This window comes from Canis aureus, chromosome 19 (genome assembly GCF_053574225.1).
Source record: "Canis aureus isolate CA01 chromosome 19, VMU_Caureus_v.1.0, whole genome shotgun sequence".
Lineage (NCBI taxonomy): Eukaryota > Metazoa > Chordata > Mammalia > Carnivora > Canidae > Canis > Canis aureus.
In genome coordinates this window covers 38859104-38873912 of record NC_135629.1, presented here as the reverse complement: position 1 = coordinate 38873912, position 14809 = coordinate 38859104, and the positions used below count along the sequence as shown (strand labels likewise).

General features: G+C 55.0%; 1 protein-coding gene across 1 annotated transcript; it reads right to left on the bottom strand.

Moving 5' to 3' along the window:
• Positions 1 to 1111: 1111 nt before the first annotated feature.
• Positions 1112 to 3486, bottom strand: RPL29 (ribosomal protein L29). The gene is made up of 4 exons (XM_077858698.1): positions 3389 to 3486; positions 2988 to 3032; positions 2606 to 2670; positions 1112 to 1647 (listed from the first exon to the last, which is right to left on the bottom strand). The coding sequence occupies exons 2-4, from the start codon at positions 3022 to 3024 to the stop codon at positions 1231 to 1233; spliced, it is 519 nt and encodes a 172-aa protein (XP_077714824.1). The 5' UTR covers positions 3025 to 3032; positions 3389 to 3486; the 3' UTR covers positions 1112 to 1230.
• Between the last annotated feature and the right edge of the window lie 11323 nt (positions 3487 to 14809).

Below are 14809 nucleotides of genomic sequence, written 5' to 3'. Positions count from 1 at the left end.
GGGTAAACTTTCTGGGGTCCCACATGGGCTGCCTGGGTCCAATCCCAGAGCTCCTGATTTCAAACAAGTTTACAAAGAGAATAACTACTTCAAAGAAAGGACCATGTATCATGGGTTATATATGTTGTCTCCATATAAGGAAATCCAACTTTTTTTTTTTTAAGATTTTGAGTGTGTGAGCAAGGGGTGGGGAGGGGCAGAGGAAGAGGGAGAAGCAGAAGGACAGCTCAGGGCTTGATCCCATGACCGAGATCATGACCAGAGCCTGAAATCCAGTCTGATGCCTAACCAACTGAGTGAGCTGCCTAGTGCCCCAGAAATGCAACCCTTTTGGAGCCTCCCAAGTGCCCAGGGTTGGTCCACAAGACCACCATACTCAAAGACTAGTCTTGAGGACTGCATGACCAGGAAGTGATACACTTGGTACCTTCTATAGGAAGCCTCCACAAATACCCAGGACCACTTATACCACTTGCCTCACTGGCTGCTCTAAGGACTAAGACTTTGCAGATGAAGCAGCTGATCCCAGGGGCACAGCAGGGTCAAGTCCAGTAGTGCTAGTAAGGCAGTGCCAGCACTGCCCAGCATCATGCACACTGCCCCCACAATCCAGAGTAGTGGAAGCTGGCTGTGTACACTAGCAACAGCCTAAGTCTGGACCCCAATAGGCCAAACTGAAAAATTCAGCAGGGTCCTTCTCTTTATCCCAAGAGATAAAGATAAGAGGTAAACTCCAGGGATCCCTGGGTGGCGCAGCGGTTTGGCGCCTGCCTTTGGCCCAGGGCGCGATCCTGGAGACCCGGGATCGAATCCCATGTCGGGCTCCCGGTGCATGGAGCCTGCTTCTCCCTCTGCCTGTGTCTCTGCCTCTCTCACTATGTGCCTATCATAAAAAAAAAAAAAAAAAAAAAAAAAGGAGGTAAACTCCAAGACGTTATCAGGATACTTGGGATTTCCCTTTCCTCACCAGACTGCCTATTCCAGCAGGCTATGTGCCCCAGCCTCCTAAGGCCCTCCACCATGATTTTTACCAGGTCCCCTTGTTGCTCCAAGGCTCCATTTCCCAACTCCCACCCACACCCCAGTCCCTGGATCATAGACACAGGCCAACTGACAGATCCTGCCGCAGGTTTATTTGTACAAATAGCACAGGAGGACACCGGGCCCATGCAGACAGAGGCCCAGGGGTCATACCAGTCCTTCCGTCCTCACACTGGCAGGCAGAAGCCTCTACACTGGGGCCTTTGTGGGGGCCTGGGCACCTTTGGGAGCCTGCGCTGCAGGAGTAGAAGCAGGAGCAGGAGCAGGAGCAGGAGCCGGAGCCGGAGCCGGAGCCGGGGTCGCAGCTGCAGCCTGGGCCTTGGTTTGAGCCTTGGCCTTGGCCTTTGGCCGGCAGAGCCTGAGACCTTTGGCAATGCGGGCACGAGCACGTTTCCCGAGCTTGGGGTGAGCGATGTAGGCAAGTCGATTGAGCTTGCGGCTGCCGCCCTTTGGGATCTTGGGCTTAACCTCCTTGGGCTTGACAAGAGCCTTGATAGCCTCAGCACGCGCAGCCATGGCCTTGGCATTGTTGGCCTGCATCTTCTTCAGGCCCTTCTTGTTGTGCTTCTTGGCAAAGCGCATGTTCCTCAGGAACTTGGGGTCTACCTGGAAGGCAAGGAAAGGTACAGGCTCTAAGTGCAGCATGTGGGGCCCCAAATCACCGCTGGTGACCCTCGCCACAGCTGTGCCCAGGAGACTCCTGGGCTCCACCCAAGGCCTCCTGGGGGCATGGACAGCATTGAGTCAAACTTAAAACGCTGAAATACACACCCCTTACAAACTACCTGCAGAGAAACATGTACCACAACCCCAAAGCCAGCACTCCACCCTGCTAATGCAACATACACAGACTGTATCTTCAGGGCTACATGCCCAGAGCCCAACAGCGCTCAAATGCAAGAAGGAAAAGAACAAATGAAAGTTGCCCCCTCTGCCAGGCTTGCAGGATTGTCTTTTCTCAACCCCTCCCAAGGCTATCCCCACCTCTTTAAAGGATGAAGTCGGTTAAGCACCATGCCCGGTACAATAGACACACAGCAGATGAGGCTGAAGAAGACACCAGGATGGGGAAACTGAGGTTCAGAGATAGAATGGTTCATGCCACAGACCAAAAGACCAAGGCCACAGGAGAGGGACAGGACCCCATCCTCTTGCTCAGACCCTCCAGCCTCAAGCCTTCTCAGCCAATCCTTAGAACTCCTTGGCACAGCAAGGACAGCTGCCCCCCAAGCCCAGCACGGGGTCAGATCGAGGTCACCAGCTGATAGAATGGAAGGCTCTCACAAGTTACCGAGGACACAAAGATAAGGTCCTTTCTTCCCTTGAAGTGCTCTGGATAAGCAACAGGGACCGTCAAGCCACCCTGAGGAGGCAGATTACACCTGACGACGGAGTTACAACTCAGGCTGGGCAAAGCCAAGTAAAGGTTTGGTGTTAAGGCTCTGGCAGCCCAGGTACCAGGAGGGACAGTCATTAACGGCTGCTGCTCAGGCAAGATGCTGCAACCGGGAAAAGATACGAGCGAGGCCCTGGCTGCGCCACCGGACCCGCTTTCTCAACTCACCCCCTTAAGAGATTCGTATCTTTGTGACCGGGGTTTCTTGATGCCGTTTCTGTGCCATTTTCGTGCTGTGGGGAAGCAGAGGAATTAGACCAACAGAGATGTGCTCTGCTAGGACCACACAACATCACAGCTGGCCAGTTCCCTGGGGAAAACCATTCCTTCTCAGAGCAGGTCTTCTCGAGATCCAGAATGGCCCTCATGACGGAATGCAAAGCACTGTGGGTACCTCAGGAAGACCCCCTGGCTTCTTAAACTGTAACCCAAAGTTAAGAGTGGCGGAAAACAAAACCAGCCCCAGGCCCAGTGTCCCCTTGCCCTGCCCCAGTATCCCTAATCCTTGCCAGGGTCTGAAGTGAGAGGGAGGTGGGGCGGGGGGACTTACACTGGTTGTGCGTGGTGTGGTTCTTGGACTTGGCCATGTCTGCACCTGGGGGAACAGACAGTGGACGTCAGGCCAGACGCCAGAATGCAGCTGCATCACGGGCGCCTCGCATCTGCGGCCTCCAGCGGCCTCCACACAGCATCACCCGACGCCGGGCCCCGCTTCCGGGACTCGGTAACTGCGCGCTGAAACCAACCCTCCCTCACGAGCCTGCGCTCTACCCCAAGTCCGAGCGCTCCCTCTCCCATCCACTCCCCGCGAGAACCCACAAGCACTCCCCGCGCCCCGCGCCCTCAGCTCCCCACAGCCACGCAGCCGGTCTCCCCGTCCCCCCCGACTTTGCGTCTAGCCGCCCGTGGGGAGCCGCGGATGGCTCCGGATACCGCGCGGCCGAGCCTCACCAAAGCCCGCGGCTCCCCGAGCGCCTCGGACCGGAAGGGAAAAAGAGAGAGGAAGGCCGCTGTGCAGCACGGGAAATAGGGTCGTCGAGGCCGGAAGGTACTTCTGGAAAAGCTTCCCCCAGCGCCGGGAAGAAAGGTTCCCAAGTCGGACGGGTACAACGCAGACGCGAAGGCGGTGCTATGAGCCCGGCCCGGCTTTCTTCCGGTTTTACCCTCGTTTGTTCCGACTGGCCCAGGTTCTTGGGACCCGGTTCTCATGAAAGGTCCCGAAGGCGGAGGGAGCCCTTGAGGCATGCGTGCTAGGCAGGGAGTGGCAGACTGCTGTTCTTTAAAAAGATACCTGGCGGGCCCCCGGGACGGTCAGCCGTTGAGCATCTGCCTTTGGCGCAGGTCGTGATCCCGGGGTTCTGGGATCGAGTCCCTCATCGGGCGCCCCGCAGGGATCCCGCTTCTCCCCCTGCCCGTGTCTCTGCCTGTGTCTCTGTGTCTCTCATGAATTCATCAGTATAATCTTTTAAAAATAAAAACAAATAAAGGTACCAGTGGGCAGAGAATGGACTGTAGGGGGCAGCGGTGAGGCGGGGACGCTGTGAGCGTCCTGGGAGAGTGGGGGCACCTGGCGACGAACCCGGGTAGCGGGCACGGAGAAGAGCGGATAAATACACCGCACTTGGGATGCAGAAGATGAGGGAGAGGAAGGAGGCCAGGGTGGCTCCCAAGTTTTTGGCTTGAACGTCTGGGTGAATGCTGGTTCTGCTCACAGAAGTGGGGACAACCGTTGGGAGGAACCCGGCTTTCTTTCTTTTTTTTTTTTTTATAATTTTTATTTATTTATGATGGTCACACAGAGAGAGGAGAGAGGCTGAGACACAGGCAGAGAGAGAAGCAGGCTCCATGCACCGGGAGCCCGACGTGGGATTCGATCCTGGGTCTCCAGGATCGCGCCCTGGGCCAAAGGCAGGCACCAAACCGCTGCGCCACCCAGGGATCCCATGGAACCTGGCTTTCATTGCTTTGTTTGGAGGAGGTCAATGATCCAGATGTCTCCGTTTAGATGCAGCAAATGTGAGACGCCTATTGGGCTTCCAAAATGAGTTAGGCATTGCCTCCCGAGGACTTCCCCCCCCCCCCCCCGTTCAGTCTCCCTCCACACAGCAGTGGGGGCTGAGGGCGTTGTTAGACACAAAGCAGATCTTGTCATTGAAAGTCTTCAAAGGCCTCACCTCGCATTTGAAATAAACTCTTTACCTCCCTACCCCTGACCTGTGGGCTTTTTTCTTTCCTGTGAAGCCTGAATGCTTGTTCTGACTTCAGGGCTTTGCACTTGCTCTCCCCCCTGCCTGGACGACCTTCTCCTTGCTCTTTGGGTGGCGTGCTTTCTTGGAGAGCCCTTCCTAGAATTTCCTGTCTGAAAACACTCCACTCTATCTCCCCAGTTACTTGGTGTCCTCTCGTTCTCTTTGCTTTCTTCATAGAACTTTCCAGGCTCTAGTTATGTTCTTTATTTACTTGTGTATGTATCCATCGGCACAAGCACCTTGAGTTCAGGACTCGTTTGGTCACCTTTACTTTTCCATTGCTTGACATAGAACCTGCTGTAGAACAGAAACTTAGTAAACACCTGCTAAGTGGACATTCTTTGGCAAAGTGGATTCATGAAATGACAGGAGTATATTGCAGGTAATAGGGGAGCAAAGGGGGGAAAAGAGGATATGGAGGCAGGACATGTCAGTGACTCCGTACCAAAGCATTCCTGAGAAGGGAGAGAGAAATCTGGCAGGTGTGAGTCAGGAGAATGAAGAGCAGGCTCAGTCGCTGACAGAGTGAACTAATGCCAACAAGCGGTTGAGGCCAGAGGGAAGGTGTCTGGAGGAGCAGTCCCGAGGGCTGCTGAGAACAGGTGAGGGGGGAGCTGGTGGGCAGAAGTGGGGACTATGGGAAGTAGGGGTCAGTCAGAGAGTCAAGGGCTGAGCCCAGGGAGTAGGAGAGCTGAGCCCAGAGGATGGGACAGAGAGAAGGTTGCACCCTTAAGAAAGAGGAGCAGGCATGGTAGGGGCCAGCAGAGGGGGCTGGAAAGACTTTAGAGGAACCAGGCTGCCCCACCGCGTGGCCTTCCAGCCTAGCGGCATCTCCCACAGTGAGCTCCTCAAAAGTGAGCAGTGACACCTGCTCGAACTCAGCTTTGCCAGGCTGTTATGACAGAGGCAGAGCAAGCAGTGAGTAGAGAGCCATAGTCTGACGGGGAGGCTTAGTCAGAAACAGGTGATGGCCACGCATTAACATTGGAGCTACTGGGATCCCTGGGTGGCTCAGCGGTTTAGCTCCTGCCTTTGGCCCAGGGTGTGATCCTGGAGTCCTGGGATCGAGTCCCGCATTGGGCTACATATTTAAAAACATTACTCTGGGGGCACCCAGCCTCATGTTGGGTGTAGAGAATACTGAGATAAACACCCCTCCACACACACACACACACACACACACACACACAAACTTTTCTGAAAGAGGTCAGTAAACATTACCAGATGTCAAAGGAGTCTGACACAAAAAAGGTGAAAAACTTAACCCTTCCTCCAGGTTCCACACACTTCCACCCTCTGTGAGTGAGAAGCTCTTGCTCATCTCAGGTCCATGTAGGGGCCCAGGCCTACTTGCCATCCTCTGTGGCATAGCCTTGGGCAGAGCCACTAGCTGGACTCAGCACGGTGTCTCTCTGCCAGGCCCCCTGCTAGTGCCTTGGGCACAAGACAGAGAGGCAAGGCCCTGGTGATGAGTCAAGCCTTATACTGAGCAGGATGTGACACACCTGAGCCATGTGACCTGCAGTGGCATTGTCTTGCCCAGGCCTCGTCCAGAGCCACAGCCCCATCCACAGCCCAGCTAGGATCCAGTGGGGCCCACTCAGCAACGTAACAGCGTTGGAGACATCTGGGGTTATTTCTGCTGTGCCTAGCACAGTCCCAGGTGCATGTCAGGACCTGATAAATGTCTGAGGAATTAAGTGTACACATTTCACAAGTGCAGGCAGGTGGCAGAGTCAGGAGGCAGGAAGCCAGTCAGCCTGCAGGGATTTCATGGGAAGAAGAGCCTCCTCTTCTACCAGCTCAGATCTCTGCTCTCTCGGCCTCAGTCTGAGTCTAACCTGGGGACAAACACAAAACTTGCCCCACAGGGTGACACTGGATAATTTGAGCAAAGCACTGGACCCCTGACTGAGTATACATTAGGTGCTCAATCATCGTCAGTCCCATCCACGCTTTTTCCCCACTAGGCCTCTGGAGGGGCATGAATGTCAGTGGCAAGTTAATGCCAAATATGAGGACAAGGGGATCCCTGGGTGGCGCAGCGGTTTGGTGCCTGCCTTTGGCCCAGGTCGTGATCCTGGAGACCTGGAATCGAATCCCATGTCGGGCTCCCGGTGCATGGAGCCTGCTTCTCCCTCTGCCTGTGTCTCTGCCTCTCTCTCTCTGTGTGACTATCATAAAAATAAAAATAAAAATAAAAAATAAAAAAAATGAGGACAAGATCCAAGGGAAGGTCACAATTGGGGCAAGTTACAGTTCTCAGGGGTCTTGGGTCCCCCTAGTCCTGTAGCTCCAAAGAGCCAGGGACCCCAAATAAGAGAACTATGAGTGGATTAGCAGAACCAGGATGTTATCTCTGTAGAGGACTGGGGGACAGAGTAGAGGAGCCCCCTAAGCACTGGGTTGGACTTTGGATCCGCTTTGAAATTCCCAAGTGAGAGGCCACCTGGCACTGTGTGGCCCCAGAAAGCAGAGCTGTGACTGGGGGAGGCAAGTATCAGCTCTGTGGATGAGGATCACTTCCACAATCAGAATTTCCTCCAAACCACAGAGCAGTGAGTTCCCTGATACGAGAGGTGTGCAAGCAGCGGTTTAATTACTGAGGATGGGATGCCTGGGTGGTTCAGTGGTTGAGCGTCTGCCTTGGGCTCAGGGCATAATCCTGGGATCCTGGGATCAAGTCCCGCATCGGGCTCCCTGCATGGAGCCTGCTTCTTCCCCCTGCCTGTGTCTCTGCCTCTCTGTGTGTGTGTGTGTCTCTCATGAATAAATAAATCTTTTTAAAAAATTACTGGGGACAGAGAATGAAGTATGGGATAGAAGGATGGAGACTATAACCCTGAAGTTCACTTACCTCTGGGAGTCTGGGATTCAGATTCCTAGAGAAGGAAAGGCGGGCAGCGTGTGACTCCAGGTTGGGGCTCAGGACCTGGCAGGAAGAGAAGACAGTTCAGGTGGAGGCTTGGAGGGGTAACCCATCCCTCAGGTCACCTGGGATGCCTCCAGCAGCTCCAGGCCACCAATGTTCCCTCTGGGCAGGGGGGGGGGCGGGGAGGGGGGCGGGGAGCCTCCGGTCCAGGAGGGATGCGGTATCCCCAGCCGGGAATGTGAGCCTGTTGTCCACACGGGGGCAGCACAGGCCCGAGGATGGCATGGTGCGACTGCCCGCAGGCTGGAGCTCCCCTCTCCTGGGAAACCTCTGAGCCTCCCCAACCTCTCTCTCTTCTCAACTCCCCCAACCCCCCACCCCTGCACACCTGCTTCTCCACCCCGCCCCTACCTGCGGATTAAGCCTCTGTCTGCCCATTCCTGACAGGTGCTCTGGGGTAGGGTGGGTTCCCCCCTCCCGCTCTGCTCCAAATGCCTGGTGGTGATGGGGGGTAGGGGTGAGGTGTTTTCCCCAGAGAGTTCAGGACAGAAAAAGGAGAAGTCTGTGGGTACCACCCCTGCTGGGCCACCTCAGAGTGACTGGAGGCCATGGTTTTGGCCGCAGGTGGGCTTGGGTTCAAGTCTGACTGCCACCCACCAGCAGTGACTTCACATCTCTGAGCCTCATTTTCTTCATCCATAGCTGTGAGGGAGCCAGCACCCAGGGCTGAGCAGGAGGGAAGCCCCCCAGAGCCTGGCTGTGCATTCGAGAGACCTTACAGCAGCCTCGGGGCCTGATGGGGTTCTCGTTACTGTATTTCACAGATGGAGAGACAAGAGTCCTTGGGCGTGACTTGCTAGAAGTCCCAAGTCAAATGGAGAGCTGCTGTAGTGTAGATGCCCCCCGGGGCCTGGAGGAGCATGGGATGATGTATGCCCAGTGAGGCCACAGAGGGAGCCCGGTGACACTGACCCCCCGGTGGCCTGGGAGAAGCCCTTGGCCTCTGTGGTCTAGCCCCTGCCTCTGCTCAGACCCACTCACCCAGAACAGGCCTAGAATGGGGGGGTGTGGTGGTGGGTGCAGTGACCCTGGGAGGAGGCAGAGGCGTGCAGGGACTGGCAGGATGTGAATTCAGGAGAAGTTCAGCGGCTCAGAGAACTGAATCACGGAGGTGGGGTGGGGGAGTAGGCACATGTGAGGGGGCAGGACAGGGCAAGACTGCACCCTTGAGTGGCTCCCTGCCTTCCGCCCTGCCTCTGAGATGGAAAACACAAAACCGTCAAGGCGACTCCTTTTTAACAAAGAGGGCCTGAAAAGGAAGAATGAAGCTGAGGGCTGGGAGGGACCCTTTCCTCTCCCTCCCCAGCAACCCAGGGAGCCCCCCTCCCCAGGGTCATTGCCATGGCAACAGCAGACTGGCTACCTCCTCTTACCTTGTCCAGTTGGGATGCCCAGGGTAAAGAGAGGGTGAGGGTGAGGGCAGCATCTTCCTGTGGGGCTGAAGGGCAGATGGGCCCTGAGGGCCACAGGAAGGGTGTACCCCATGGGGGAGAGGGGACGTCTAAGGAAGGCTCTTGGCTTGCCGGTGTCTGCTCCCCATTGAGTGCTTCAGTAAAATCCCCTCAAGGGCTCCAGCATGGATGGAATGAGGGAGGAAGCCAGCCTTGTTTAGGGATTCATAAGGGACACCAGAAAGAGCTGGGGATCTGAAGAGGGGCACACACAGGAGGGCTGGGGACCCTAAAGGTCCCATCAAGTGCCCCCTGAGCAAGAATAGGCAATGAGCTTTGGCCCAGGCACTGCCATTTCCAAGCTGCATCACTAGGTAAATCGCCCAGCTTTCCAGGGGCTGCCCCTCACCCCCCTTCTACCCTTACTCCATGTAAAATAAGTTCAGCCGCTCAAGCTGGGGGAGATTCTTGCCATGCAGCGAAGAGGCAGGAGATCTGTGGATGGACCCTGGGAGGCCTGAGCTTGAAACCCCTTATCTCTGCTGGGCCAGAGCTATGGTCATGACCACCAGGAGCATCTACTGTGCCCAGAGCCTGGAGGGCTGGGAGGAGAGGAAGCTGTAGGCATAGCACACCAAGATGTGGAGCAGAGAGGGGTCCATCTAGGCCAGGAGCCTCTGGGGGTTGGAGGAGGGACCTGGAAGTCTTCTTGGCAGTGGAGGCACGCTGTTGGGCTTGAAGGCAGGGAGATCAGCCAGAGGCTGGAGGGAGTGCAAGGGGCTCTCTGGCACCCGACCCCAGCTGATCGAGGCCTCCCTGAGCTGTACCCCAAAGCCCCGAGGGCTGGCCCACAATGGGTATCCCTACCTTCCCAGCGCACAGCCCCAAGTCCAGGGCTCCAGCAGGGAAAGGTGCCCTGGTAGGGCCTGGAGCCAGGAGCCTTGCATCGCTTATCCCTGGTCCTCACTGGTCCCCACCGTGCCCTCAGAGCCGCTTCTACTGTTGCACATGGGGATGAGAAAGGTGAAGTGACTTGCCCGGGGTCACCAGCATCTCCTCAGTCAAAGCCACTTCGGGAAGCTCTTCTGGGCTTGGACCCCGCCTGAGACTCACACTGGTGACAGCTTAGGGAAAGGAGGGCGATGCCTCACCTGAGGGCTGACCCTGTGGTAGAGTGTGCTCTGGATCCACGGCAAGTAGCAGAGTGGGGGGCCTGTCTCATCCCCCCAGGACAACATTGGTGAGTCCTTCCCGTCTGTGTCGGCGCCAGCTTATTCATCAGCTGGCCATCACATTCCACCCCAGCCCAGCCACTGGTGAAGGTTGGACAGTACCACCCAGATCCCAGATCCTGCCTGACGCTCAGTGGCTGGGTGAGCTTGAGCAATTACTGGACCCCCTGTGGCTCACCAGCCCCTCCTATAAGAGGAGAATGAGGACACTACCTACTTGGCAGGTTGTGGTGGGGCCTCAGGGACCCATTCCTGCCAAGCACTTAACAGGGCCTGGGCCATGGTCTCCGTCTCACTAGGTGGCTCTCCAGGGACCAGACTTGAAGTAACCAGAAGGCCAGGCGGGCAATACGGGGGTCTTTCCCCACTCCCAGAAACTTCCCTGGAAACAGGGAAGCTGCCTGCTGCCAGGCTGCCCAGTCCAGAGGGAGATGGGAGAGTGTGGAGGCCCTGGGATGTCCTCCTCCCTGCAGGCGGGGATGGCAGGGCCAGGGCCAGGGAACAGCGTGCTGAGGAGCAGCTGCTGAGCGGTGGCCGCGATGAGGGACATGTGGAGACCCCGCCACTCCTAGCCACCAGGCCGCAGCTCTGGGAGCGTCCGGGATGGGCCAACCCTGCCTGGCTGCCCTCCTGGCCTGGGCCTGGCAGCTCTGGTTTTAAGCATTTTCCACAAGCAGCTCCTGGAGTGTGGGGGCGGCTTCCCCTTGACTTGCGTATCCTCAGCTCCCTCCGTGGCTAAAAATAACTTGAATTGCTATGCTCCCACCCTAGGGAGGAGGGGCCTGGGGGCTCCGGGGGTGGGAGTGTGGCGGCTGCCTAGAGAGGGGGTTCCCTGAGAGGGGATGGAGGAAGGCAGTGCCCGTGGGGGGGAAGGGGTGCAGGATGTCGCAGGGGACATGGCCCTTTCTCGCCTTCCTCCTCGAGGCCTGCTCCCGGAGTGCAGTTCAGTGCTTACAGAGCTCAGGGCTGGCCTGGCCCCTGGACTTGCATCCTGGAGGGGGACCAACCTGGCTGAGGTGGTGGCAGGGCTTCTTCCAGCACAGAGTCTGTTTTGGAGGAGATCTCACCCCAACATACTTTCGGGGCAAAAGCCCCTTCCACCCATTCCAGTGTAGACAGGGGGGTGGATCTGGGCTCCTGTCCCCCTATTTCTCCCTTCCTTGCCATGAGACACTGAGCCTCATTTGAAACCTGGGTGCAAATGCAAAATTAAGCACTTGACTCCCGGACTGCCCTGCCGAGGCCTCCCTCATTCCACCTCTTCAATCAGTCTGAAGAGGCAGCATTGGGCTCCCTGTCACCCCCTTCGTGCAGGGCTGAGAGGGACTACCCTCAGAGCAGGTGGGGCCTGTGTCAGGGTCCGGGAGGTAAGATTCTTGATACCCTGGGGTAGGTAGGAGTTGGGCAGGTGTGGCACCACCAATGAATATCTCTTAAGAGCCCAGAGGGTACCAGGCACAATTGATGTTGGAGGGGATGTGACCAGAGCAGGACAGATAGTAATCCCAGGCTTCGGGGAGCGTATGTTCTTACAAGGCAAATTTCATTCCTGTGCTTGTATTGTGTGGTAGGTCACCAGTGTCAGTTATATTATTATGCTCTGTCACTTCCAGATATTCTTTTACACTAAACAATTATTGTATTTAAACAAATAGATAAGGAATAAACACAAATTTAATTGATCTCTCCTTCAAAATAAAAAAATCCCAAAGTGGGTGAGCTCATGAGGCTGACCTCCCCTCTCTGCCTCTTCTCACATCACATTCATCCAGAAGGAGTCCCAACTCCTGTACCCCTATCTTCTCTCCACCCTCCAATCCTGATAGAATGTCTCACAGGGTCATTCTCTCACTCATTGACAGGCAAGGGTCATATTTGGCTTGGAGTACCAGACTGGTAGGTGGGGCAGGATACTCGACCTCTGGGATGACCAGAGCCAGTGGGAAGATAAAATGCAATAGAGAGGAGTGCAGAGCCTGGTAAAGATCTCTCTCCCTTGGCCCAGGGCTCTTGCACTACATTAATAGAAGCAGAGGATGCAGAAGATGGGAGATTAACATGTCTACTCTGTCTCAAGCTTTTCATCTCTATTTGGGGGGCTCACTCTGCCATCTGTTTGTCCATCCATCCATCCATCCATCCATCCAATCATACATCTATATAACCATCTAACCAACCATCTATCCGTCTATGATAGGCAGGATAATGGCCCTCAAAAGATGCCTACATTCTTATCTTCAGACCCTGTAGATTTGTTACTTAACATGGCAAATGGGGAGTTAAGATTATGGGTGGAATTAAGGTGGTTAATCAGCTGACCTTAAAATAGGGAGATTATCCTAGATTATCTGGGTGGACCCAATGAAATTACAAGGGTCCTTGAGAGTGGAAAAGGGAATCAGAAGAGAGAACACAATGGCAGCATGAGAAAAACTCATCCCAACATTGCTGGCTCTAAAGATAAAGGAATGGAGTCACAAGACAAGGAGTGTAAACAGCCTCTAGAAGCTGGAAAAGCAAAAAAGTGGCATGAACGTTCAGAAAGAACGCAGCCCTGTCAGTGTCTTGATCTTAGCCTGATGAGAGCCATTTCAGATTTCTAACCTCCAGAACTGTAAGAGAATAGCTTTGTCTTGATTTCTGCCGCTAAGTTTTTGGTGATTTCTTAGAGCAGCCAGAGGAAACTAACACATCATCCAATGATCCAATCCATCGGGCAACCATCTATCCTCCCATTTATCCATCTGTCTTTCCATCCAACCAGCTACCCATTCCTTTAACAAATATTCATAGTAGAGGAGTGTCTCCTTTGTGGCAGTGGCCAAATCATGAAAGAGAACAGTTGGCACCTCCCAGGAGCTCCCTGTCCACTAAGGGAGACAGACACGGGGACAATCCAGCATGATCCTCAGTTGTGGTAGAACACAAGGCATTTGGGAAGGATTATGGGGGGACTCATGGCTTGATGGCTCTTGGTAGCCGGAACAGGACAGGAAGCACAGTAAGACAACCGTGAGTCTACAGGAATGGGTGCATATCTGTGTGCGTGCCTCTGTGTGTGTCATGATGCTCTGACTCTGGGGAACAGTTGGCAGAATCCTGGAGGCCCCACATCCCTACAGCAGTTGCCACACAGCAAATTGAGGTGTTTAGCAGGAAATGCCTAGGTAGCCATGGCAATTCGTATTGTGGAGCACAGGACAGTCACACCAGCGATTGTCAGCAAGCCCAGACCCGTGGAAAGGGATGGAGAGCAAGAGGCTTCAGTCGCTTTGCTTTCAGACTGTGCTACAGCTTCTGATCCCCAACCACATTGAGTCTCACAGTCTAGGAAGCTAACAGAGCTTTCCAGGAGCCTCCTCGATGGCTCCTATCTCAGCCTCATGGGACAGATGGGGAACCTGAGGCTCAGAAGAGGACAGTCTAGGGCATGTGACCAGAAGGGACCACCAGTGGGACTCTACCCACGCTTGGCTCTAGGTGTCCTCTACAGAGTGAGTCCACCCCACTTCCCCAGCTTGAAAGATTGTTTCTCTTAAGACTCAGAAGGGGGCCAGCGAAGGAGTTCAGCTCAAGGAGCCAGGAGACCTGGCTTCATCGCTGACATGAAGGCGGCAAGTCCAGGTTAAGCTCATACCTGGAGTCCCCAGGGCAGGGCCTCACCTATGACCAGACCTATGAGCTGGTCATAGATGACTTCCTGAGGGCCATCTTGATGCTGTGTCCTCGGCCCCGGCACACAGCCCAGCACCTGCTGGATGAATACGCGGCTCCTTCAATGCCCGGTTCTGCTGCTTCCTCACATGGGGCTTTGGGGACGTGACTGGCTGGCCAAGCCTCAGTTACTGCATCTATAAAGTGGGATGATCACATCAGCTCTTGGGAGGACTCAGCACGTGTATGTAAAGCACCCAGCGCATACCACACCATCTGTGCTGCTGTTGTGATTATATGAAATATTCTGCTGCCGGGGCGCCTGACTGGCTCAGTTGGTGGAATGTGCAACTCTTGGATCTCGGGTTTGTGAGTTTGAGCCCCATGTTGGGTGTAGAGAATACCTAAAAATAAAATATTGAAGAAGGAGGAGGAGGAGGAAGAGGAGGAGGAGAAGGAGGAGAAGGAGGAGAAGAAGAAGAAGGAGGAGGAGGAGAAGGAGGAGGAGGAGGAGGAGGAGGAGGAGGAGGAGGAGGAGGAGGAGGAGGAGGAGAAGGAGAAGGAGAAGAAGAAGAAGAAGAAGAAGAAGAAGAAGAAAGAAGAAGAAGAAGAAGAAGAAGAAGAAGAAGAAGAAGAAGAAGAAGAAGAAGAAGAAGAAGAAGAAGAAATAATATTCTGCTCCTCCACCCTGACACTTGTTCACTCTTCCAGGAATGTTCTTCCTCTGTCCCTCTGCTCGTCCAAAGCCTGTTTTGCCTTTTGCCTTCTGCAAGGGCTCCCTCCATGTCTCCTCCTTTCCAGCTGTCACTGACCTCCCACCTCGAGTCACTCCTCTCTCTCTCTTTCTCTCTCTCTCTCATACACACACACACACACACACACACACACACACACACACAACCACTCCATTAGCT

Excerpts from the sequence above, each read along its gene's own strand:
- RPL29 (XM_077858698.1), bottom strand. The coding sequence starts at position 3,024 with ATGGCCAAGTCCAAGAACCACACCACGCACAACCAGT. Across the intron at positions 2,671-2,987 it reads CCACACCACGCACAACCAGT|CACGAAAATGGCACAGAAAC; the intron begins GTAAGTCCCCCC and ends GCTTCCCCACAG. Across the intron at positions 1,648-2,605 it reads GATACGAATCTCTTAAGGGG|GTAGACCCCAAGTTCCTGAG; the intron begins GTGAGTTGAGAA and ends CTTGCCTTCCAG.